The following is a 21,940-nucleotide window of genomic DNA, read 5'->3' on the forward strand; positions in this document are numbered from 1 at the left end:
CTAATACCAGTTTTATGACAATCTTATCTCATTGAATTTTGAAACTTAACGTAAAGAACTGGTGGTATGGTCAGAAGATGAATAAAGTAACGTATGCAAGATATATTTAATGTTTTCTTGTCATTTCTAGGTTGTTAAGAGAAGCATTTTACATTCACCAACAAATTTCAAAATGTTTCACATATACACGTTTACATGTGTATGTAATCTTAAGAATAGAAAGTTGGTTAAATAATGTGTTTAAAGTCTTTTCACTCCAGCTACCTATAATTCTGGGTCGTTATCCTAAGGTATCACATACACCTTCTCATGGGAAAGATTGCTGTATAGTAAAACATAACATGGGAAGGGAAAACGTGGTATTTTCCCTTCGCAGGTCAGACAATGTCTTCAGGATATGTTCTTTCTTATTTTTTTATTAGAATGGCCATCAGTAACGTAAGTCACATGCACTTAAAAGAGATGCCACTGTAGAATCACGTGTATGTAAGTGCTATGCTCTTTCTTTGGTTAAAAGAATAAAGTAAACAAGTAAGTTGTAATCTGGAGCCAAATATGCAGTAAAGCACTGTCATTGCTAAGTGCAATCGTTAACGCACCCGTTATATGTTTTATATTATTGCACTGTGAAAAGAAAGCGATGAGTAAAATTGTTTGAAACTTTAAAAAAATTACAGATTATTTAGCATCTGCGAATAAAATATCTTAATTTTTATGTGTGATTTCTGTACGAATTCGCAGATTTAAAGTTGCGAAATAATTTTTATTTAAAAAAAATTAAATTACTTTCCTTTGTAGTAAAGTTTAATTAAATTTATTCACTTCCAACCTTCGTTTACTAAGTTTCTATGAATATTTTATTTTATAAAACTATAAATTCAATTTCTTTTAATGAAAAAATATCACTGTTAGTTTCATAGTGCTTACAGTCACTGGCATACAAGTAAGTTTTTTATCATAAAGTTATAAGGTGAATATTTTAATTGTTAATTGAAGGTTTTCACACAATATCTGTAATCGCTTGTATATATATATATATGTATATATCTGTGTGTGTATGTGTTCTGTACTTCGCTTTAGTTATTTTCCTTGCTCATTCAAGCACTTGCTTAGACTTTTAAGGCCTAGCACCTAATTGACTGATATGGTCGAGTGCAAAATTATTTAAATAAGTTTACTTAATCTCCTTCCAAAAAACCACTTCTTATCAAACTGTAACATTATAATTCACATGAAGTATAAAGTTATAAAGTAAATTTTTGCGAGCTTTGAAAACCGTAGACTGTAATTGTGGCTGCAGTTGCTCACGCATATATCCTTCTCGAACACAGAAGTAAAGCTTAGCTTTTATCACTTATTCTGAAGTATACATAAATCTTCACTAAACTGGAAGCCTTATTGGCTTTTACATTTGAAAAGAACAGAGTAAGAGCTTTAGTTGCATGTTTAGATAACCAGCCTATGGCTTCTCTAAGCTGAGATATATGGAATTGCATCATATCACAAGACAACCGACATTGAAAACAATGATTGACTGAAATCGATAAAATTACTTATTAAAGTTATTGTTAGGAGCTTCCTTCTAAAACACTACGAGTGTTATTTTCTAGCCAGAGGGGGAAAAACAAACTTCACAAACACTAATTATTTCGTTAGGCGTACAATAAAATTAATCATAATGTACGATTTATTTTTATCTATAAATTTCAGTTTTGAAATGTGTTTGTTTTTTAATGTATGGAAAAACGAATACAAGTTTGTTTTGTCTAAATGCTTTAATTCAGTTTTACAGTTTTGCCCTTGAAGCGAAATCCACCCATCACACTGAGAAAGAGTTAATAGTAATTATTTTTCATTTTACTTTTACATTGCGGTGGGTCTATTTTTCTTTTATTTTATTTTCTTGTTTTTAGAATTTGGTCAGAGTTAAATAATTTAGATTCAACTTGGTGATGAATTTCCTATTGCGGTACTACTCTTAACACTGATAACATTAGTGCATTTGTTACCGTTCTCTCTCTTTCGTTGTTCGGGTATTTGTATACCCAGGAGGGTAATGTGCGCTTGACCTCTTCCTCCTTTCTTTACTTTATTTATCTCAACTGTTTAATGAGGGCCAGAGTAACCCGCACTTACTCAAGCCCCTATCAGGGCAATGTCCATATACCATTCACCAATACATTTGGTGAGAATATGCTATTTCTCCTTAAAGTTCCATAATACATCGTACTTTCACCAGAAGGAATATATTAAAAAAAACATTTACGTAAACTATCCTTTCAATGTTTATTAGCGAGTTCCTCACTAAGGTAATGTCTAGGTTGTGGGTGGCTTATTTTTAATTATTTGTTTATTTATTCTTTTTAACCTAATGTATAAGTTAACAAAAGAGAGGTATTTAGAACAATCTTCATCATGTAAGCAATGCTTGTTAAGTTCGCATACCAGTTTGTTTTTCTCCAATTCTTATCAAAGTAATTTATTGTACTATGTAGGAGTCTATCTGCTGTTATTGGTATGCTTGAATATTTGTGTATAAACTTTGATGAGGTAGATCTGGGTACTTTACATGTCGTCCTGAGTATTTTGTGTTGTCTGTAGTTTGGTTTTCAATAGTTGTTTGCTTACATGAATCCATGCTGGAGCTGCATAGTCGATTACAGGTCTTATATATGTTTTGTATATTTTTAGAATATTGTCAGCTGGTGCTTCGCTGTTTTTACTATTTAGATTCCTAGTATAGTTTGTTCTTCGGCAGACTTTAATTTCAAAATCATTTAGATGGCTTATCTATGTTAGTTTCGAATCATAAGCTAATTCTAATAATTTTGCGGATATGGCAGTTTGAAGGAGTGTTCCTTTCATATAAATCTCAGGTTGTACTTTTTTTCTGTTTCATTGACTTTGTAAATATCAGTAGTTGGGTTTTTGCTGTGTTTATCTTGATTCTATATATTTGACAATATTCGCATATACTGCTTAATTGTGGTTGTATATTTGTGGCTGCTATTGCTGGTGTTGGGGCACTTTTTCTAGACTGCTACATCGTCTGCAAACTGTGATGAATATCCATAATCAGGATCTCTGAGTGGCATATTGTTCACATACATGATGAAGAGTATAGGATTAACCACCCCTCCTTGAGGGACGCCAACTTCTGGAGTGAATAATTCTGGAAAGGTTCCCTCAACGTTCACTTTACATTTCCTGTTTTCCAGAAAGTTCGAGAGTCAGCGAATAATTCCTCGCGGTAGTCCCATTTTATGCGGAACCGGAAACCATTATGTCATACAGTGTCGATAAAGTAAGAGACAGTGCATTCTCTTTTGTTAAAGCTGTCTACTATTGTTTCAGTTAATCTAACTAGCTGTTTGTTTAAATTTTCTGAATCCATTTTGTTCTTCAGGTAATTTTGCTGTTATCTCCAGAAATGTGGAGAGTCTACTACTGATTATACGTTCAAGAATTTTGCCTACACAGTTGGTTTGATGAGGATGACTTTTGTACCATCATCTCCTGGGGATTTGTTTTTTGTATTTTTTATTGCTTGTATTGTGATTTTTTTTGGTTAGCAATATGCTATTGTTGTCATTTGTTATATTGGTGTTTGTTGTTTAGGTTAACTGGGAAAAGTGGTTTATATAATTCTGTGTTATTTGTTACATGACAGTTTACTGTTCATATCTGAATTTCTGTGTTTTCATAGTATTCTGTACTTGTTGCTTAAAAGCTTCGGTTTTTGTGTGTGTTTGTGTGTGTGCGCGTTGTGATGTTATTATGCTCTAGTGCTGGGTATTTTCTTGTTGTAGTTTCTTCGTTGGTAAGTCTTTTTAGGTGTGACCAAAACTTTCTTGGGTCTGATTTTTTCATTTAGTTGGAAGTAGAAATTATCCCGTTTTTCCTGTTTTAACAATTTAATTTCTGCTCTGACTTTGTTTGTAATTAATTTGTGATTTTAATTCTTTACCTCTTGTTACCATGAATTGTTCTCTTAATTGTCTTCGTTGTTTGATTAGTGTTATCAATTGTTTGTTTGGTTTCCATGTACTGTTTATAGTTTTCTGTTGTTGTTTCGGTATTGCTTCATTGGCTGATTTTTGAAGGCACTCCGTAATTATTTTATTGTAATTGTCAATTTCTGATTGGTTTTGGCTGTATGCTTAATATTGTTTGGTAACATGTTGTCTAGCTCTTTCTGGTATTTTTGCCAATTTGTTTTTTAATAGTCAAATTTATCTTTTTTGTAAGTTATATCTTTATGGAGGGGAGAGATCGAAAACGCACCATATTGGTAGGTGATCGCTGTCAACATCTGTTCCCACATTACATTTTACTAACTTCTGGCTTAACTTATATGAAGTGAAGCAAATTTCTAGTATATCGCTTGTTTTTGTGGCATACATAGTATGCGTTGGCGTATCATCATATAGTAGGGCTATGTTATTTTCATCTATGGATTTACATCCAAAGTTTGTATGTTTGCTGTTGAGATCACACCTGTTACAACTGTGTTATGGTTGTGGAAAAAGATGTTGGAAAGTAGGTTAATATCCATATATAGATTCCTGCTGCTGTAACATTTGAGCAATTGTTTAGCAGGATTAGTTAACATATTTTCGTTGTTGCTGCTCATTTTTATTTCTGTAACTGATATGTATATTGATATGTGGTGTTCACCGCCATATCCACCTCAGTGTTGCTAGACATGCTGAAACATGGCCATATATTTGGCAATTGTACCATTATGTAATTACAACTGCTGGTGATTTTAGTTGTTTTACTATTTATTTATCAGATGTTGTATATTGTAGTTATAGTCCGTGTCTACTCTTGTTAGATTTATTGGTTTTTGTGTCATTTTAGAAATTATTCTTTCTACTTTAGTGTTAGTAACAAACACTACAAAACGGAAACCTAATGTACAAAGAAAGGCTAGAGAAATAGTAAGTCGTATATACATCGATTTATTTAATTTTTCATTTTAGCTCTCAAGGCTAAAAACTCTACCTCATAAAGGGTTTTGCAAAAGGTATATATATTTATTTCGTAACCTTCTTCCCAGAGAAAATTGAGAAACGAGTTCTCATTTAGTTCGCTTTTTTAAAATATAAACAAAAAATTAAGTTTATTTTTATGAACTAAAATATAAAGCTAGAATGTTTTCTTTCTGAACTACTTGTACTAAATAAAAGCGTTATGTCTTAGTAACTTACAAATAGTGTATTTATTTATTTTTTCAAATGCAAAAATTGCACAATGGGCCATCTGTGTTGTCCTCGACTTTCTAATATTATAAACCCTCAAGGCTATTACTAAGCCTTTGCTTGACTTAAATATAGTACGTGATTCTGGATTTAGTTACATGCTTTAGTAATAATAGCCAGCTATGTCTAAAGAAAACATCTTTGAACACTGGGGAATACAGTAACAATATACAAATAAATCTCTTTAATTTAAAAAGATAAACATATTCTGTAAGATTTCAAGTGTAATCGCAACAACTTGACCCAGGCATTTATTAAAACATCTACAATAGTATACAACGGTGAAAATAACAATCAGGTTTAGCGGTCACGTGCTCATCCTGAGAAAACATAACACTTACTGTTATCAACACAGTTGTATTGCATAGAAATGTGTAAGCCGAACACAGTACAATCAATATAGCGCTGTCATAGAGGAAATAGTAAAACAAATACAGTACAATCAATCAGTAGAGAATTATGTGCAGCATGCTGTGTATTCAATACAATCAGAACTGTTACAGTTAACAGATGGAAATTTATGTAATATAAAGTATAATCAATAAAGTATTATTACAAAGGAAAGTATATGTAGGATGCGTTACGATCAAGATATTGTTGTTGCAAAGAAAAGTATATGCAGAATACAATACAATCAGTAAGGTTACAGAGAAATATATATGCAGCACACAGTACAATCAATACAGTGGTGTTAGACTAGAAAGTATTGCGTAACCTGTACTTTAATACAGGTACTGTTGTCGTCAAGAAACATGTATGGAGTGTATATTTGGACCATGTTGTTGATAGTGCAATGTGTGTATAATGTACTACAGCCAACGTCATACTGGTATACTCGTACAATGTGTATGGGGTACCAGAATAAATTAAATTTCTGAATAGAAATAAAAATATTATGCGTTTATAAGAACCTGCCCGGGGCTGATGTACTTGGAAAGTTGTAGCAAGTATCGCAACAAATCGGATCGTTTAATATTGTGTGTTTAGAAGTATCAGACCAGTGCAAATATTACACTACATGGAAGAATATTGTAGCACCTAATGTAATCACTCCTCTATTCTTACACAAATATAACTAATAAATACATATCACGTTGAACAACTATTTCAAAGTTATGGGGGAAAATGTATAGCATTGTTATATTTTTATGTGTAAATATATAATATACATATTCACACCTGAAGATGTTCTTAGCCTGCTTAGTTTTCTCTCTAGATAAAAAACTGGGGTTTGGTAAACCTTGAAATACAACACACACAAAGTGATTAGAAAGTAATAAGACCACTTCTGAATCCTCTTACAAACTAATTAATGACCTCAGATAATATTGTTTGTTTGTTTGTTTTGAATTTCGCGCAAAGCTACACGAGGGCTATCTGCACTAACCGTCCCTAATTTAGCAGTGTAAGACTAGAGAAAAGGCAGCTAGTCATCACCACCCACCGCTAACTCTTGGGCTACTCTTTTACCAACGAATAGTGGGATTGACCGTAACATTATAATGCCCCCACGGCTGAAAGGGCGAGCATGTTTGGCGCGACGGAGATTCGAACTCGCGACTCTCCAATTACGAGTCGAACGACTTAACCCACCTGGTCATGGCGGGCTGCCATAAGAAAGAAAGTCTTATAACTGTGTTAATCTAGGTTTGGAAATAGAATACTCATTAACATGTTATTCATTATTGTTTTTCGTTATGTAAAAATCAAATCGTGTTGGAATTATTTTGAAATTATTCACTAAACTGAAATAGTGTTTGTATGACATTTGTTCTCATGCCTAAGTAATATTTTCAGACAGCTACCTTCACCAATTACTTGTTTATTTGTTGGTACCTTGATAAAATGGCCTGTGAAAACATTATCACCCCAATCTAAACTTTCACGTCTGTTCAGTATATTCAGTAGTTACACATGACATATAAATTTTATTTCTTTGGAAATAACGTGTAGAAAATATCAGCTTCTGAGGAAAACATCACTTGCTCTGATTTGTGTTCCTTGTCCAGAAATTTTTACACGTAGTACTGCTATGTTGTTTGAGATTCCAATACAATAGGTAAATATTACATGTGACAGAGATAAATAAATTAACATTCTGTAAGCTTTAGTTCTTGTTGAATGTCTTACATTGTATAATTATGGATACTTCGAGTTATGCAGTAAAGTTTCAAAACAGAAAAACATCTTTTATACAGATCTCAACTAAGATTCTTGTTTAGAACAAACTTATTGAATTTAATGACAATTTAAATTCTGTTTTATGGTTATAAGATCTATGTCTTAACCTTAAACTTAATATTTTTTTGCAAAATCAGAATTAATCCAGTGGAAAATTAAAACTGTCGGCTGTTCATCTTACCACTGCAGTTACACATGGAGATTAAGTCTTGAACCAAACTGTTATGTCGTGTTCTAACAGTAAAATTGAGAATTTAGTTGCTGCTTGAAAATTATATTTTCAATATTAATTTTAATAAAACCAAATATCTATAAGCAATTGTAAAACAAAGTACATTTTTATTGTTCCTTAATAACCGCCTGTCAATATTAGCTCGCTTGAAAATGTGAAATATTACACACATCGGCATTCCTAATATCCCTGACAAACTTCATGTGTTTCAGTATTACACAAAATAAATATTGGGAAATGTAATTGAATATATCAGAGTTAAAATAAAACAAGGTCGAAGTTAACAGCGCTAAAAGACACCTGTTTTTTTAACTTATGCATATTACCTTAAAAATGCAATTTGTACTACAGATTAATTGTGAAAAACTTTTCGAGCAGTGAAACATTTAAGTAAGAAGAATATATCAAAAATAATACAAACTACTGACCAGGTACGTTTTTACAAGTGTAGTTTCTTTTCTTCTTCTATTTGAAAATATTTTGTACTGTTAGTCGTAGCTTCTGTATACCAGATTACCTAAATAGTTATAATTGTCAACATTCTATTAAAGATTTTTCTCCTTTTCATCATGTACTACTTTAAAAACAAAGATCCTAATCTACAATAAAGATACATTAAGGTAACGTGAAGTGAACATCTAGTTTTAATGTGTTCTAAGTAAATTATGTTCGATACCTTTTTTATGTTAACGTAGTTTGAGGATTTTGCCTAAATCTTCTAAACTGATTAAAACTCATGTGATATTATCTGAATTACGGCAAAAAATGCCGATATGAGCAACGGTACCTAAATGAAGAGTGAATTCATTCTAATAAACACAAGCCCTTCTTTTATAGCATATTTCTAGATAAACTGTTTTGTGACAGTTTATATTATAACTATATTAATTACTGTGTTAATTATTAATTGCGACCAATGTAGATAAATTTAAATTTTCAACCAACCACAAGAAAATAATGTCCGATACGTGTGAAAAGTTATTTTTGGAAAGTATGACAAATATTAATATGTATTCAGTAACGTATTTATAAAACTTATCAAAGCATTTGCAACTGTTCGTGTCGTGATCTCAAACATGGTTAACAAAGAACCCTTTACATCTTTTCCACAGAAATCTGAAGAAAAGCATAGTTTTGTATATATAGTTTATAATCAGATTGTTTATCTGATTTTTCTTGCTTCCTTAAGTTCAGGACAAATAGTCTGGCAATCAGATAACTTCTTAATATTGTCTTTTTTCCCTAATATACTGATTATGATTGAAACATGAGCTTACTTATTGTACTAAGTGATATTTGTTACAAAATATAATGCCTCTGGAAAAAAATATTAAAATATTTCATAAAAAGTGATTGTTTCTTGTTAAGCACAAAGCGACACAATGATACATCTGTGCTCTGCCAATTACGAACATTGAAATCAGATTTTTGATTTTTAAGCTCTCAGACTTACCACTGATCACCACTGGGCACACAGAAGTTTGAGTCGTACAAAGAGAAAGTATAACTGATGTTCTGGGAGTGGAAAGACAGGAAGAAAGTTTGCAATGAAGCTTAAAGAAGACGTGTACAGTTTATCATATGACATCTGTAAGTTATTATTGTTACAATTAGATTATTTTGAAACAGTCAGTATCCCACTGTAACAAAAACGTTTGACAGTTTTTCATACAGGAACTATAATGTATTGCTTTATAAGTTGTGGATACTAAATATGGCGTTTAAGCCTAAGTCATGAGTGATTACTTAAATGCAATAGGTTGTGTTAATACTACAGTTTCTCAAAACAAAAACTTATTAAACTAACTGAAACATATAGTATGAACACTGTGTTCATTACGCATACTGAAAACTGCGACCAGTAAGATTCCTGACCACACCCTTCTTTCCGAGCAGATGCTCTAATAAAATAGGCTTAATCTTCACTATACGAGTCTACAAAACCAAGATTACTTATCTGAGCCAGTCAGCTTTTAAGGTCTCGTTGTACATAATTAAATTTCGGCGGAAAATATTACGATTACATTTTAACTAAATAGAGAATGTTCACTCTGACTTATCTTTCTGTTTAGTAATTGAAGACGCACACAAGTCTAATATTTTCTGTTTTGTTTATAATGTCTCTATATATTTCGTGATTTATCTTGTAACTCATGACAAAGGCACGAATATACAATCCTCATTCTTTGTATGATATATCATCTCACCTTTGCCGTAAAACTAGGAGCTTGTAGTTCTTCAAATCTGACAATTCGCCCTTCCCTTTTAGAATAGCTCGCTCTTTATACCTCAATATGATTTGTTGTGACTGTTTTCAAAAATTGACTAAACAACGCATTAGTGATTGTTAAATCTGTTGAACTTATTCACATAAAAATATAACTGTTTCATTACATTAACAACAATTATTACAATATACATGTTGATAAATAATAACATTCGTGCACTGAGTAAAATTGAATAATAACAATCTTGCTTACCTTGCTGATTTGAAATGGTCCATGTAAACCTGTAACATTGTGGAATTTAGGATAACTTATTATTAAGGAATTTCTTCAAGCGAAATTAGCAAAGATTTCAATTACACAATTCATGAATGTTAATACTACCATGGTAAACAGAAGATAATTATCAGCTGAGCGTGTCGTAGCTCACTGAACTCAAGATTCACGTCTTCTCACATCACTGAGAGAACATCTGCTCCACCCCACGGTAACGGTATATCCTCTGAAGACAAGTCTGACTTTGTGGCTTAGCGTACGGCAAGAAGTGGTTTCTTGGCAACCCTGTCAGTTGATTATCGAGATAAAGCGAAGCAAGTTCCCGCTGGGATGATTTTCTTCTCTATTATTCGATCATTCTTCTTTTCGTTATCAACAGTTTCAGCAAACCTTATGAAATCTGCCAAAACGACTATAAACCGTAACCTCGCACGAGACAAGCGTATGACGATCTTTATTTTTTTTTTAACCTTCTCAGTAAATTACCAATTTTTTGAAATCTTAAACAGAGGAGGTTTTCTAAAGTTAGCTCATGATCTTGAAGAAAGCTATAAGCTAAACTTACTCAAAATAAGTGTTGTTTTCCAAATAAAAAGTATGACAGAGTACTTCGTACCTTAAAACATTAGTACAACCATTTCTTTAACATGTACAGCATAGTTTTTGTTTATGCTCGCAGTACAATAGTTTGTTCATTTTGTTGTTATATTTTGTTTTAATTACAGAAATTACAAAGCTTAGAAATGATTTTTAACAAGCAATAATCTGAACTTTCTATTGGTGCATGTGTATGCATTTCCAACTCTCCATATGCCTAACTTTAACCTACTAAGTGTGGTTCTACTTGTATTGTTTATCTGTTTATAGCAATATGCTTGTTGATTTACCTTTGCTTTCAGAGTAATTATTGTCCATGTTTTGAAAATAATTATAAGATGAAACACAATCCTTGTTGTTTTCAAAATGTATTTTAGTTGTTTATTTACGTATGAGTGGAATACAGGGTTTAATGATGACAAATTCACCTTGTTAGTACTGCTGATGAGGAAGAAAAAATCTAAGCATGATCAAATACTATGCTTAGTTTATCTTAAACAAAGACCTTGAGTGTCGTCACTTCATTACACTAGGCGGAAGCTTACTTGTCTTCTTGAGTAAACAGGTTTAAATTTGTTTTTTATATTTGAAGTTAAGCATAAAGCTACGCAATAAACTATCTGTACTGTGCTCACTACGGGTATTGAAATCCGGTTTCTAGCATTGTAAGTCCGTAGCCATATCGCTGTGCCACTGAGGGGCACAGGTTTCAAAACACTACTGAGATACGAATTTGTTTCTTTTATTTAAAAAAATCATTTCTCTACGCACTCTTTCTTATTTCTTGTTGGTGAATTAGTAAAATGATACATCAAAGACAGTTTGAAAACAACATTTTTTTGTGTTTTTTTTCGAAAAGGGATTTGATTTGGATAATTGCGTGAAAGTTTACAAAACGAACAACAGGAAAAGAATGCGCTAAAAGAAAAACAAACCAGCATTAGATTCACCAGTGAAATTAAAATGTTTCCATTGCACCTACTGACAATTTAATCGCGAGAGAAGAAAACACAAAGTTCCTGCAGCACAACTGTAGTCTGTGTCAGTAATGGTTAAATATATTGTAGTAACGTCGAACATCTGATCGTGGAAAACAAATTACTTTTCTAAAGACTTGTGTCCGAATTACTACCATAATGAAAATAATGTCGTTGTACCAAAAGTAACATAAAGACGACCTAGTCTCGCTTTTTTATTTATGTATATAAGTATAAACTGTGTGTGTGTATGTTTTCATATAGCAAAGTCACTTCGGGCTATCTACTGAGTCCACAGAGGGGAATCAAAACCTTAATTTCAGCGTTGTAAATCCATAGATTTACCGCTGCATTAGCGGGGTATATAAGTATATACATGAATGCAGGGAAAATAAATCACAAGAAAAACAGTCACAGGTATATTTTAAAAAGGCGGGAAATTTTGCGTGTGTGTATGTGTGTGTTTTCTCAGAGCAACGCCATATCGGGCTATCTGCTGAGCCCACCGAGGGGAATAAAACCCCTGATTTTAGCGTTGTAAATTCGTAGACATACGGCTGTACTAGCGGGGGGCTAGGAAAATTTCGCGAAAACATGTCTATAGTTATAATTAATTTTTGTTTTGTTTTTCTGCACACCTAGAATTTATAAATTAGATCTATAGTTATTTCTCACAAATGTTGTATTAAAGAAAGAACATAATATTGTTGAAGTTATGATAATGAAAAAAAATAACTTCAATATTATTCAAACAAACCATTATTTATTAATAAACAACGATTTTCTTTATATGATCATCACACATAATTTGTGTTGTTAATGCGCAAAGGTAATGTATTTTCAGTTAATAACTGATTTGGAATATTTGATTTTGTTATTTTGATTATTTATGGTATTTAAACAAAATGTGACTTCCTTCCTGTGGCTTTATTTCGTTTCATTATACAAAAACCCAAGAGGAAAATATGACCTTTTCTTTATAAGTTTTTATCAAACGTTCTATACTTAAATACTATTTGATATCTACTTGTTCTTTCTAAGTCACTATTTGACCAAAGTCTGTCTGTCTGTGTGTACACTTATAACTGTTGAACTGCTGGATTGGTAGTCAACAAATCCGAATGTCCCGCCCCCGCCTCTGCAATTCGACATATAGGGATCGATGTTAAAATCTGACCCCTCTATGTTACTCCTAAGAGTTCCTTTACTTTCAAGGTTGTTTAACTGGTACATTTAACTAGAAAATGACCCAGCATGGCCAGGTGGATAAGGTACTCGACTCGTAATTTGAAAGTCGCGGGTTCGAATCCCCGTTACACTAAACAAGCTTACCCTTTCGTCCGTGGGGGCGTTAAAATGTGACGGTCAGTTCCACTAATCGTTCGTAAAAGAGTAGTCCAAGAGTATGGGTGGTCATGACTAGTTGCCTTCCCTACTGCTAAATTAAGGATGGCTAGCGCAGATAGCCCTCGTGTAGCTTTGCGCCAAATTCAAAACAAACTAACTAACTAAAAATTATATAATAACAAAGAATATAATTGTTTCTTTATTTGTTTCTTGAAGTTTGCGCAAATCTACTCTAGCTGTCCCTAATTTAGAAGTGAAAGATTAAAGGAAAAGTAGCTAGTCAGTGCCACTGACAGCCAACTTCTGGGTTATTTTTTATCAATGGGATTAACCATCATCAATGTCCCTACAGCGGAAAGGGTGAGCATATTTGGAGGTGGTTTTAGAGCTCTCGAACTTCTAGGCCATGCAAAGCCGAAGAATTTCAAATCCTAAAGAAGCAGTTCTCAAGTTGAACCCATTATTCAGGATATCTAGTAAATATAAGATATGATAATGAAACATAAATAAAATAACAGACAAGTGTAACCCAAGAGCTAACGATGGGTTCTACAGCTTTTTATTTTAACTTTTTTTTATCCCTTCTTAATTTTTCAACCCCAGAATATTTACCTTAGGACATAGTTATCTCAACTTAATAGTACTTTCTATAATTTGTGCCCTCCCCAGTGGCACAGCGGTATGTCTGTGGACTTATACTGCTAGAAATCGGGTTTCGATATCCATGGTGAGCAGAGCACAAATAGCCCATTGTGTTGCTCTGCGTTTAATAACAAAACGAAATTTTATCCCTAAGTGAATGAGCGCAGATCAAAGTGCGCATGTAAAGGCCTTTTACCGAGTGTCATTTAACATGATGTTATGTATTTGATGTCTGATAAGTTAACTATTCGTTTGCCCTACACAGATATTTCAGTCACAATTCATGGTCTGGGAACGTAATTACCAAATACGATACCAGCAGGAGTACCCGTGCTTTGGACGGAAGTTATGTAAATTCATAATTAACAAAAGGTTATCTCAGGAAATTAAAAGTAACTTCCCTTATAAGTTATTGTAAAAAACGTCCATGAGAACTGCAAAACTCAATTTGTGAAACTGAAAGTTTGCAACTATCTTCGCATGGACCCAATATACCTTGATACCACTTTTGTGAAGATCCATCAACAAGGGGCGAAATAGTGCTAAAACGAAACGCGCAACAATGTAAAAATGTTCATAAAAAGTAAGACTAAAATTTGTATACACCCCCGCATAGATCTAATGAGCCTTCATACCAATTTTAACGAAGATCCATCAACACCCTGCGAAGTAGTTACATGGACGAACAACAAATAGCGCTATTGTATTGATATAGAAACAGAAATACTGAAACAAGTAATAATAATACTGCAGCCATGTGTTTTATGGGCCCTAGTAGTTAGGCAAGTTCAGTATGCAAACTGTACGATGCGCAAATGGCTCCGCGTGGCCAGTTGGTTAGAGAGCTCAACTCGTAATCTGAGAGTCCAGATTCAAATCCCAGTCACATTAAACAAGTTCGCCCTTTCAGCTGTGGGAGCGTTATAATGTGACAGTCAATCCTACTATTCATTGGTAAAAGAGTAGCCCAAGAGTTGGCTGTGGGTGGTGATGAATAGCTGCCTTCCCTCTAGTTTTACACTGCTAAATTGGGGACGGCTAGCTCAGATAAGCCTCAAGTAGCTTTGCGCGAAATTTAAAAGCAAGAATATAAAGGATGCACAAAATTATTTATGTTTGCATTCTTTCCATAATGCATCCCAATGGCACAGCGGAATGTCCGTAAACTTGCAACGCTAGAGACCGTGATGGGCAGAGCACAGCGAGACCATCGTGTAGCTTCATACTTAACTTCAAACAAACAAACTTCCCATAAACATTACAATGCACTCTGGCTTGTTCTTTTTACTTTGAGACCAATGTACAAATATTAAACTTCGCTAAACAACTAATAAATATGTGGTACACAGTAAATAGCTGTTCAGTACTTCACAAACAATGTGTATCTGTTTTTACATCTTGATGTTTATTACATGAAATATTAGTTGCACGGAATAAATTAGTGTGCGCTTCATTTAGATGTGTTCGAAACCTTAATTATCGACCAATGGTCTTAACTTGTATTGAAAAACAATTTATTTTTTGTTATTCAAGGTCTTAAAGATTTTAAATTAAAAATGTTAAGAAGCTTATGAATTTAATGAACTTCTTAAAATTTTAAATTTAATGCAAGAAGACAAGAATTAAAACCTAATCTTTTTGACATGGAAAAGGTGTGAATTTTAACGTTATAAATATAAATCAAGTATAACTCTGTTGTGCCTTTTCTTTATTATTTCAATAACAAAAAAAAGGAAATTTGTTAACAAACTTATCAAACGCTGATATGGTTCTTTGTGCTAAAATGTCAGTTCATTGTGCTTAATACTTTTCTCTCAGCAACATAACTTAATCTTCTTACGTCCAATGGTGAAAAGGGATAACATAATTTTTGAAGGATTTATCAACTGATCCCCCTAACTCGAAGAAAAAAAGCGTCCATGTAATTAGTACGGTGCGATAAATCCTGTATAACGTAATCTAAGAATTAATAACCTTGTTTCCGAAATTCTGGTTTATCAAATGTCACCATTTTTAACGTGTTTTGGAGTTATTTGGAAATAAAATATTATGTTAATACCAATACCAGTCGTTCTGAGATAGATTTTTATTTCAAGTGGGATTATCTTTATCACTTTCAGCTTCAACAGGATCAGGTGTTGTCTAGTTATTAGCAGGTCCAGACTGCAATTTCGAGGATTTATAATTCGAATCCTGTTGGTACAAACAAACACGCTTCGCACTTTGAAGTTTCGAATAATGAATGCGTTATAAGAGTGGTGGTCAAATCCCGCTGTTGATTCACACAAGAGTAGCTCAAGATCTAATGGTGAGTGATGTTTACTAGCTTTTTTTCTTGTAATATATCATTTTAATTTTAATGGTGTCAGTCGTGGGATCGAAAATTCTCGCCTTTTCAGCTACGGAGGCGTTATGATGTTCCGATCATTCCCACTTTTCGTAATTTAAAAAGTGACCCAAGAATTTGCGATATGTGGTATTGACATCCAATTTTCCCTGTAGCTTATTATTTCAAAATTAGTGACGGCTGTTGCAAACAGCCTTCGAGAAGGTTTACGTGAAACTTCAACAAACAAACAAAATGTCTACTTACAATTAGAGACAGATAAACGCGTGTAAATAGACCTCGTGTATCTTTGCGCTACTTTTGAAGCAAAAAATAAATAAAAAATCACCTTTAATCACTTATTAAGCTTAAGAAAATAGTTACAAAGTAGTGTATAAAAAAGTTTAATTAATTTAAATTAATCATAATTTAAAAAAGAATTAAAAATCTTACTAGCTTCTACCTTGGTTGTATGCTTTATCGTATAAAAGCTGTATATCTGTTATATTATAAAAGTAATCATAACAAATATCAACAAAAACTGGGATTTGCATGACACACATACAAGAAGTAAACTATTATTTTTCATATATTTCACAAGTAGTTTAGTTAATTTTTGTAACAGGTCCGGCATGGCCACGTGGTTAGGGCGCTCAACTCATAATCTAAGAGTCGCAGGTTTGAATCCCCGTCACACCAAAACATGCTCCCTCTTTAAGACGTAGGGACGTTACAATGTCAATAAGTTGAATGTGAGTTCCCTCTCTATAGTTGTATTATTAACATTGTAAGATAAACTATTTTAAATAAATATGTATTATAACTTGTTGCTTATCTATCTGTCTGCCTCTCTGTCTATCTATCCACCCCAGAAATATGCTGTAAAGTCTATTGTAAGCCAAGTTGGCGTCAGACCAACGGCAGAAACAGCGTTGTAAAATCCAATTTTAGCTCCACTAATGTGTTCCAGATTAAGGATGTCAGGGTTTTTGTTGACGTGGGTGACTCAGTTCTTCAGTACCACGTGACTTAACAGGTCTTACCCGGTCGAACTGACGTCATTCTTTGCATGAAGAATCAGTGAACGACGATCTTATTTTTTGTTTATTTGTTTGTTTTTAATGCATTGCATACCGAGAAACAGAACTCATTGTCAAATAATGAAAATAACACACAACTTGACTCCAGAAAATTTTCTGTTTTATTTCTGATGTTTCGTCTAAAAGTTCTTGATATTCGAATTGTATTTTATTTCATTCTTATATTCAAATTTTTTCATGTATTTTACAATATAAACAATAATCTTATAACCAAAATGTTGAAATGATACTTAATTTCTGGAGTCAAATCATAAATTATTTTTGTATTTCAACAGTGAGAATAGAACAATATTAATGTATTTAGTGTGCTTGTTCTTCAAGGATTAATGGTTTACTTTTCATTTTGGCAGTTTAAACTAGATATATATAATATTAAATGTATAATTCTAAACAAGCCGATGCGTTTGTTATCAATAACTATCCACGCTTTCAGATCATCATTCAAGAAAAAAAAGAATTGTGAAGGAAATATTACTTTCCACAAGAGAGTTTGTTTGTTTTTGAATTTCGCACAAAGCTACTCGAGGGCTATCTGTGCTAGCCGTCCCTAATTTAGCAGTGTAAGACTAGAGGGAAGGCAGCTAGTCATCACCACCCACCGCCAACTCTTGGGCTACTCTTTTATCAATGAATAGTGGGATTGACCGTCACATTATAACGCCGCCATGGCTGGGAGGGCGAGCATTTTTTGGCGCGACTGGGATGCGAACCCGCGACGCTCAGATTACGAATCGCACGCCTTAACACGCTTGGCCATGCCGGGTCTCCACATGAAAGAAAGTATTATTAAATGCACAACTGTATCTACAATAATATATTAACAAGTTTGTACATACGTATATTTCGATACGGATGGAATTGCAGTCTTATAAGTTTACAACCTGCACGTGCATTTCTTAGAAGGGAACAAAGAGATAGTATGTTAATAACTTTGTATGTGTGAGTGTGCTGTTATGAGACGGATGGCAGAATAGTGTGTTAGCATACATAGATTAGTACTAGATGGAGAGATAATATTTAAACAGATCTGTATCAATACAGCTGAGAATTGGATGGATAGGAAATATTGATTAGTTTATGTTCATGTGTAACGTGAAACAATAAGGGGAGATGTTTATTGACGGTTTTATCTTTAATCAATCACTAGCTATTCCTAGAACTGTAAACAAGTTATTTATTCCATTCTAATGAAATTTAATCGAGAAAATGTATTGGTTAAAATTTTTGTATCATATGAGTAATAAGAAGATATTAGGGATATCAGTGACGCCTCTCCAATACAGAAAAGATTAAACCCTTTTAGCATACGGGTTCCTGAGATTGCAGTGCCTAATACCAGGTAATAAATATACTATCCCTACATCTGGTTCTAAGTTATGTAAATAAGAAGTTGTTAATATATTATATCGCCATCCGATTTTAAATTATGTAGGTATGTTTTGTTTTTTTGTTTTTCATCCGGCTTTATAATATATATGTACCAGGTTGTTAATATACTCTCTCTCCAACCAGTTCTAAGTCATATATACCAGGCGGTTAATATCCTATTTCGTCGTCCAGTTCTAAATTGTATTGGTACCATACTGTAAAAAAAGATGTCTCTTCATCGAGTTTGAGATAAATATACTATTTTTCTATCGGGTTCTGAACTATTAGTAAGTTTACAAGCTAGATTCATAAAGGAGCTACAACCAGATGGAAAAATATAGCACATTTACAGCTTAGTATATGTGCACTAGTTGTCATTTGAGCTAGAAGAAATTATTCAACCTGTATTATTTTTAGTTTTATGGATATATGTGCTAAAAACGAGACAGAAAATTAACAAGTTGAAATGCAAAACCTTACTTTTTAACCTGGATAAACTAAACGAGAAAGCATTATAGAAACATAAAACTGATTGAATAAATGATACGTCAGCACGTAATTAGCATTAACGTTAAACTGGGTAAACAAATGCATCCTGGTGGTACAGCAGAAAGTTTGCAGACTTATAACACTGGACACCGGGTTTCAGTGCCTGCAGTAGGGAAAGCACAGATAGTCCATTGTGTAGCCTTGTCCCTAGCTACAAACAATATGCACATATACATACATAAATTGTTCATACTGGCGATGGTCATCATTTAATTATGCTGATGTATTCTGAAATCCACAGACATAAACTTAAAGAATTCCCCAGAACTTGGTTTTTGTTATCAATGTAGTTTTATTTTTTTATGCATTAACCAGGTACTGAATTATTACACCGTTCATCTGATATCCTAGAATTTTATGTTCATCTTGTTAAAATAAAAACCAAAATTGTGTATCCAATAAAAATATATATATAAAAGCACACATGGGTAGGGTAAAATAAGAGATAAGTTACAGAATATAGAATAGTTTTCGTAATTATCTGCAGTGTCCATCCACAAATTTTTAATCATTCAAATATTTCTATAGTTATTTCAAATTCAACTCCTGATCAAATTTTCGATCATTTTTTATTGTTTTTGTCTTTAAACTTAATTTATGTTTGGCGTGTGCTGAACAGAATTTTGAAAATAATGGCTGAATACAGTGTTTTTGATTTAGTCAAAATTTAATAGAAACCTGTATTTTGTATAAGTAGATATCTTCGTCCTGTATAAAGTTTTATTAAGCTGAAGCAAAATTCGATTTTCGTCAAACTTGTAGCTATTTCTTGCTTTAACTTCTATGAAAAAATATATTTCTTGGAATACTTAGAGATTCTCCTAAATTATTTAATTTAGCTTATGATTCTTCTGTGCTATTTTAACAGTGATAATAAGGCCCGGCATGGCCAGATGGGTTAAGGCGTTAAAGTCGTAATCTGAGGGTCGCGGATTCGAATCCGGTCGCACCAAACATGCTCGCCCCCCCAGCCGTGGGGGCGTTATAATGTGACGGAGTAGCCTAAGAGTTGGCGGTGGGTGGTCATGAGTAGCTGCCTTTCCTCTAGTCTTATACTGTTAAAACTAGGGACGGCTAGCATAGACAGCCCTCGAGTAGCTTTGCGCGAAATTCAAAACAAACAAACAGTGATAATTTCTACTTGACTTACGATCTCCGTAATGAAAAGGTATGATGGAAAGGCAAATTTTTGAACTGTCTTTTATTACATGGTCTTCGTATACACCATTGGCTCTTGTAGATCGAATTCTTTGCTGTTGTTATTTTTTCAGGGCATGATGTGTGTTTGTGTTGTGTGTTTTTCTTATAGCAAAGCCACATCGGGCTATCTGCTGAGCTTACCCAGGGGAACCGAACCCCTGATTTTGACATTGTAAATCCGTAGACTTACTGCTGAGCTAGCAGGGGGCACAGGACATGATAAAAAAAATACAACTTGTAAATAAAACACAATGTCACACAGATCTTGGAAAAACTGTTAAAATCAGAACTGTTTGTTTACCTGATTAGCAGTGGAACATTCCATGTAATATTACTTACTTACTAACAACAAAATGTATATACACACATAATAATAATAAACGGAAAAACAGTTTAGTGAAGTGATATTCCTATTCAATGTATATACGTTTCCCTTTGTACACGGTTTTTAAAGACTGTGTTTATTATATATTATAAAAACATGTTTATAAGTTGTAGTAATATTTCTAATTGAATATTGTAGATATTTTGTGTCCACGAAATGCAAATACGTTTATATAGATAGATAGAATTACAGTAATGGTTCTTCCGCTATGCGGATTGTAGAAACTGTTTTCTTTCTACAGACTGTAGTGGTTTCCTTCTCTGCGGTTTGTACATTGTAGTAGCTTTTTCTTTCTACAGATAGGTTGGGTTGGTTTATAAGGCATAAGACTCAACATACACTGTAAATTAACACAATTAACTGAATAGTATAGCGACTCAAGTAAAGTCTGCTATGGATGTTATTGTATTTTTGTAGTTTGTAAGTTATTTTTTACTTTTTGATTTACATGAGTCGAATATAATTATTTTCCTAAATTAATATTATGATTAAAATATTTTTGAATAAATTACAACACGAAATTTGTTATTCTGACATCTCTTAATGTTTTCATCACAGTTTAGTTCATTAATAATGAACGACATCTCTCTGATGCTTTTTCTTTCCTTAAAATTGGGAGAATATAGCGCAATTTATAGAATCATGACAAATTAATCTGTACGAATATTTCAAGAACCCCTGACATTTCTATATGCGATTCATTTATTTATTAAAAGAGAAAAAATATGCATTCAAACATCATGTTAAATCAGAATAATCTCTGTTGCCAAGCTATTTGTCAGACTGACTAACGTCGTTACTAATTACACACTGTAACGGATTTACTGTTGTACAGTCATTTTAACATCTACGTTTGTTTCAGTTTAATGCATATAGTGTTAAATTTGTGTTGCGCAAGTCCCGCCTTTTTTTTAAAATTTGCAGTAGATTCTCGACAGTAAAAATCTACAATGTGTTTTATGAAAACACTAGCGTATTGTTCGCCGAATGTGTGTAAAAGGTAGCTATTGCAAGACGAGAAAAGACAGTCAAAGATTATTGTTTGATCGCTAAAGTTACTCTATTATAAGTCTCGAAAAATATAATTGCGACAAACGTTCATTAATAGGAAAACTGCAGACGTGTGACCAAAAACATTTATAGATTAGATATTATCGTCGGGAAAACTCTCATGTGACGAAGAAAACTAGCTAGCATTCCTGTCAAGTGAAATGTATCTGTGTATCAACATAATATTAATTTGCTCGTCGTGGACCTGAACTGTCGATAAA

General features: G+C 33.1%; 1 protein-coding gene across 1 annotated transcript in view; it reads right to left on the bottom strand.

Moving 5' to 3' along the window:
• The window catches only part of LOC143225589 (uncharacterized), a 109,268-nt gene extending 98,712 nt beyond the window's left edge, over nt 1-10,556 (bottom strand). The window contains exon 1 of the mRNA XM_076455290.1: nt 10,158-10,556. Within this exon, the coding sequence (XP_076311405.1) occupies nt 10,158-10,195 (38 nt within the window). The 5' untranslated portion in view covers nt 10,196-10,556. The remainder of the gene's footprint in view (nt 1-10,157) is intronic.
• Nucleotides 10,557-21,940: the final 11,384 nt, after the last annotated feature.

Source organism: Tachypleus tridentatus, chromosome 9, assembly GCF_004210375.1.
Source record: "Tachypleus tridentatus isolate NWPU-2018 chromosome 9, ASM421037v1, whole genome shotgun sequence".
NCBI lineage: Eukaryota > Metazoa > Arthropoda > Merostomata > Xiphosura > Limulidae > Tachypleus > Tachypleus tridentatus.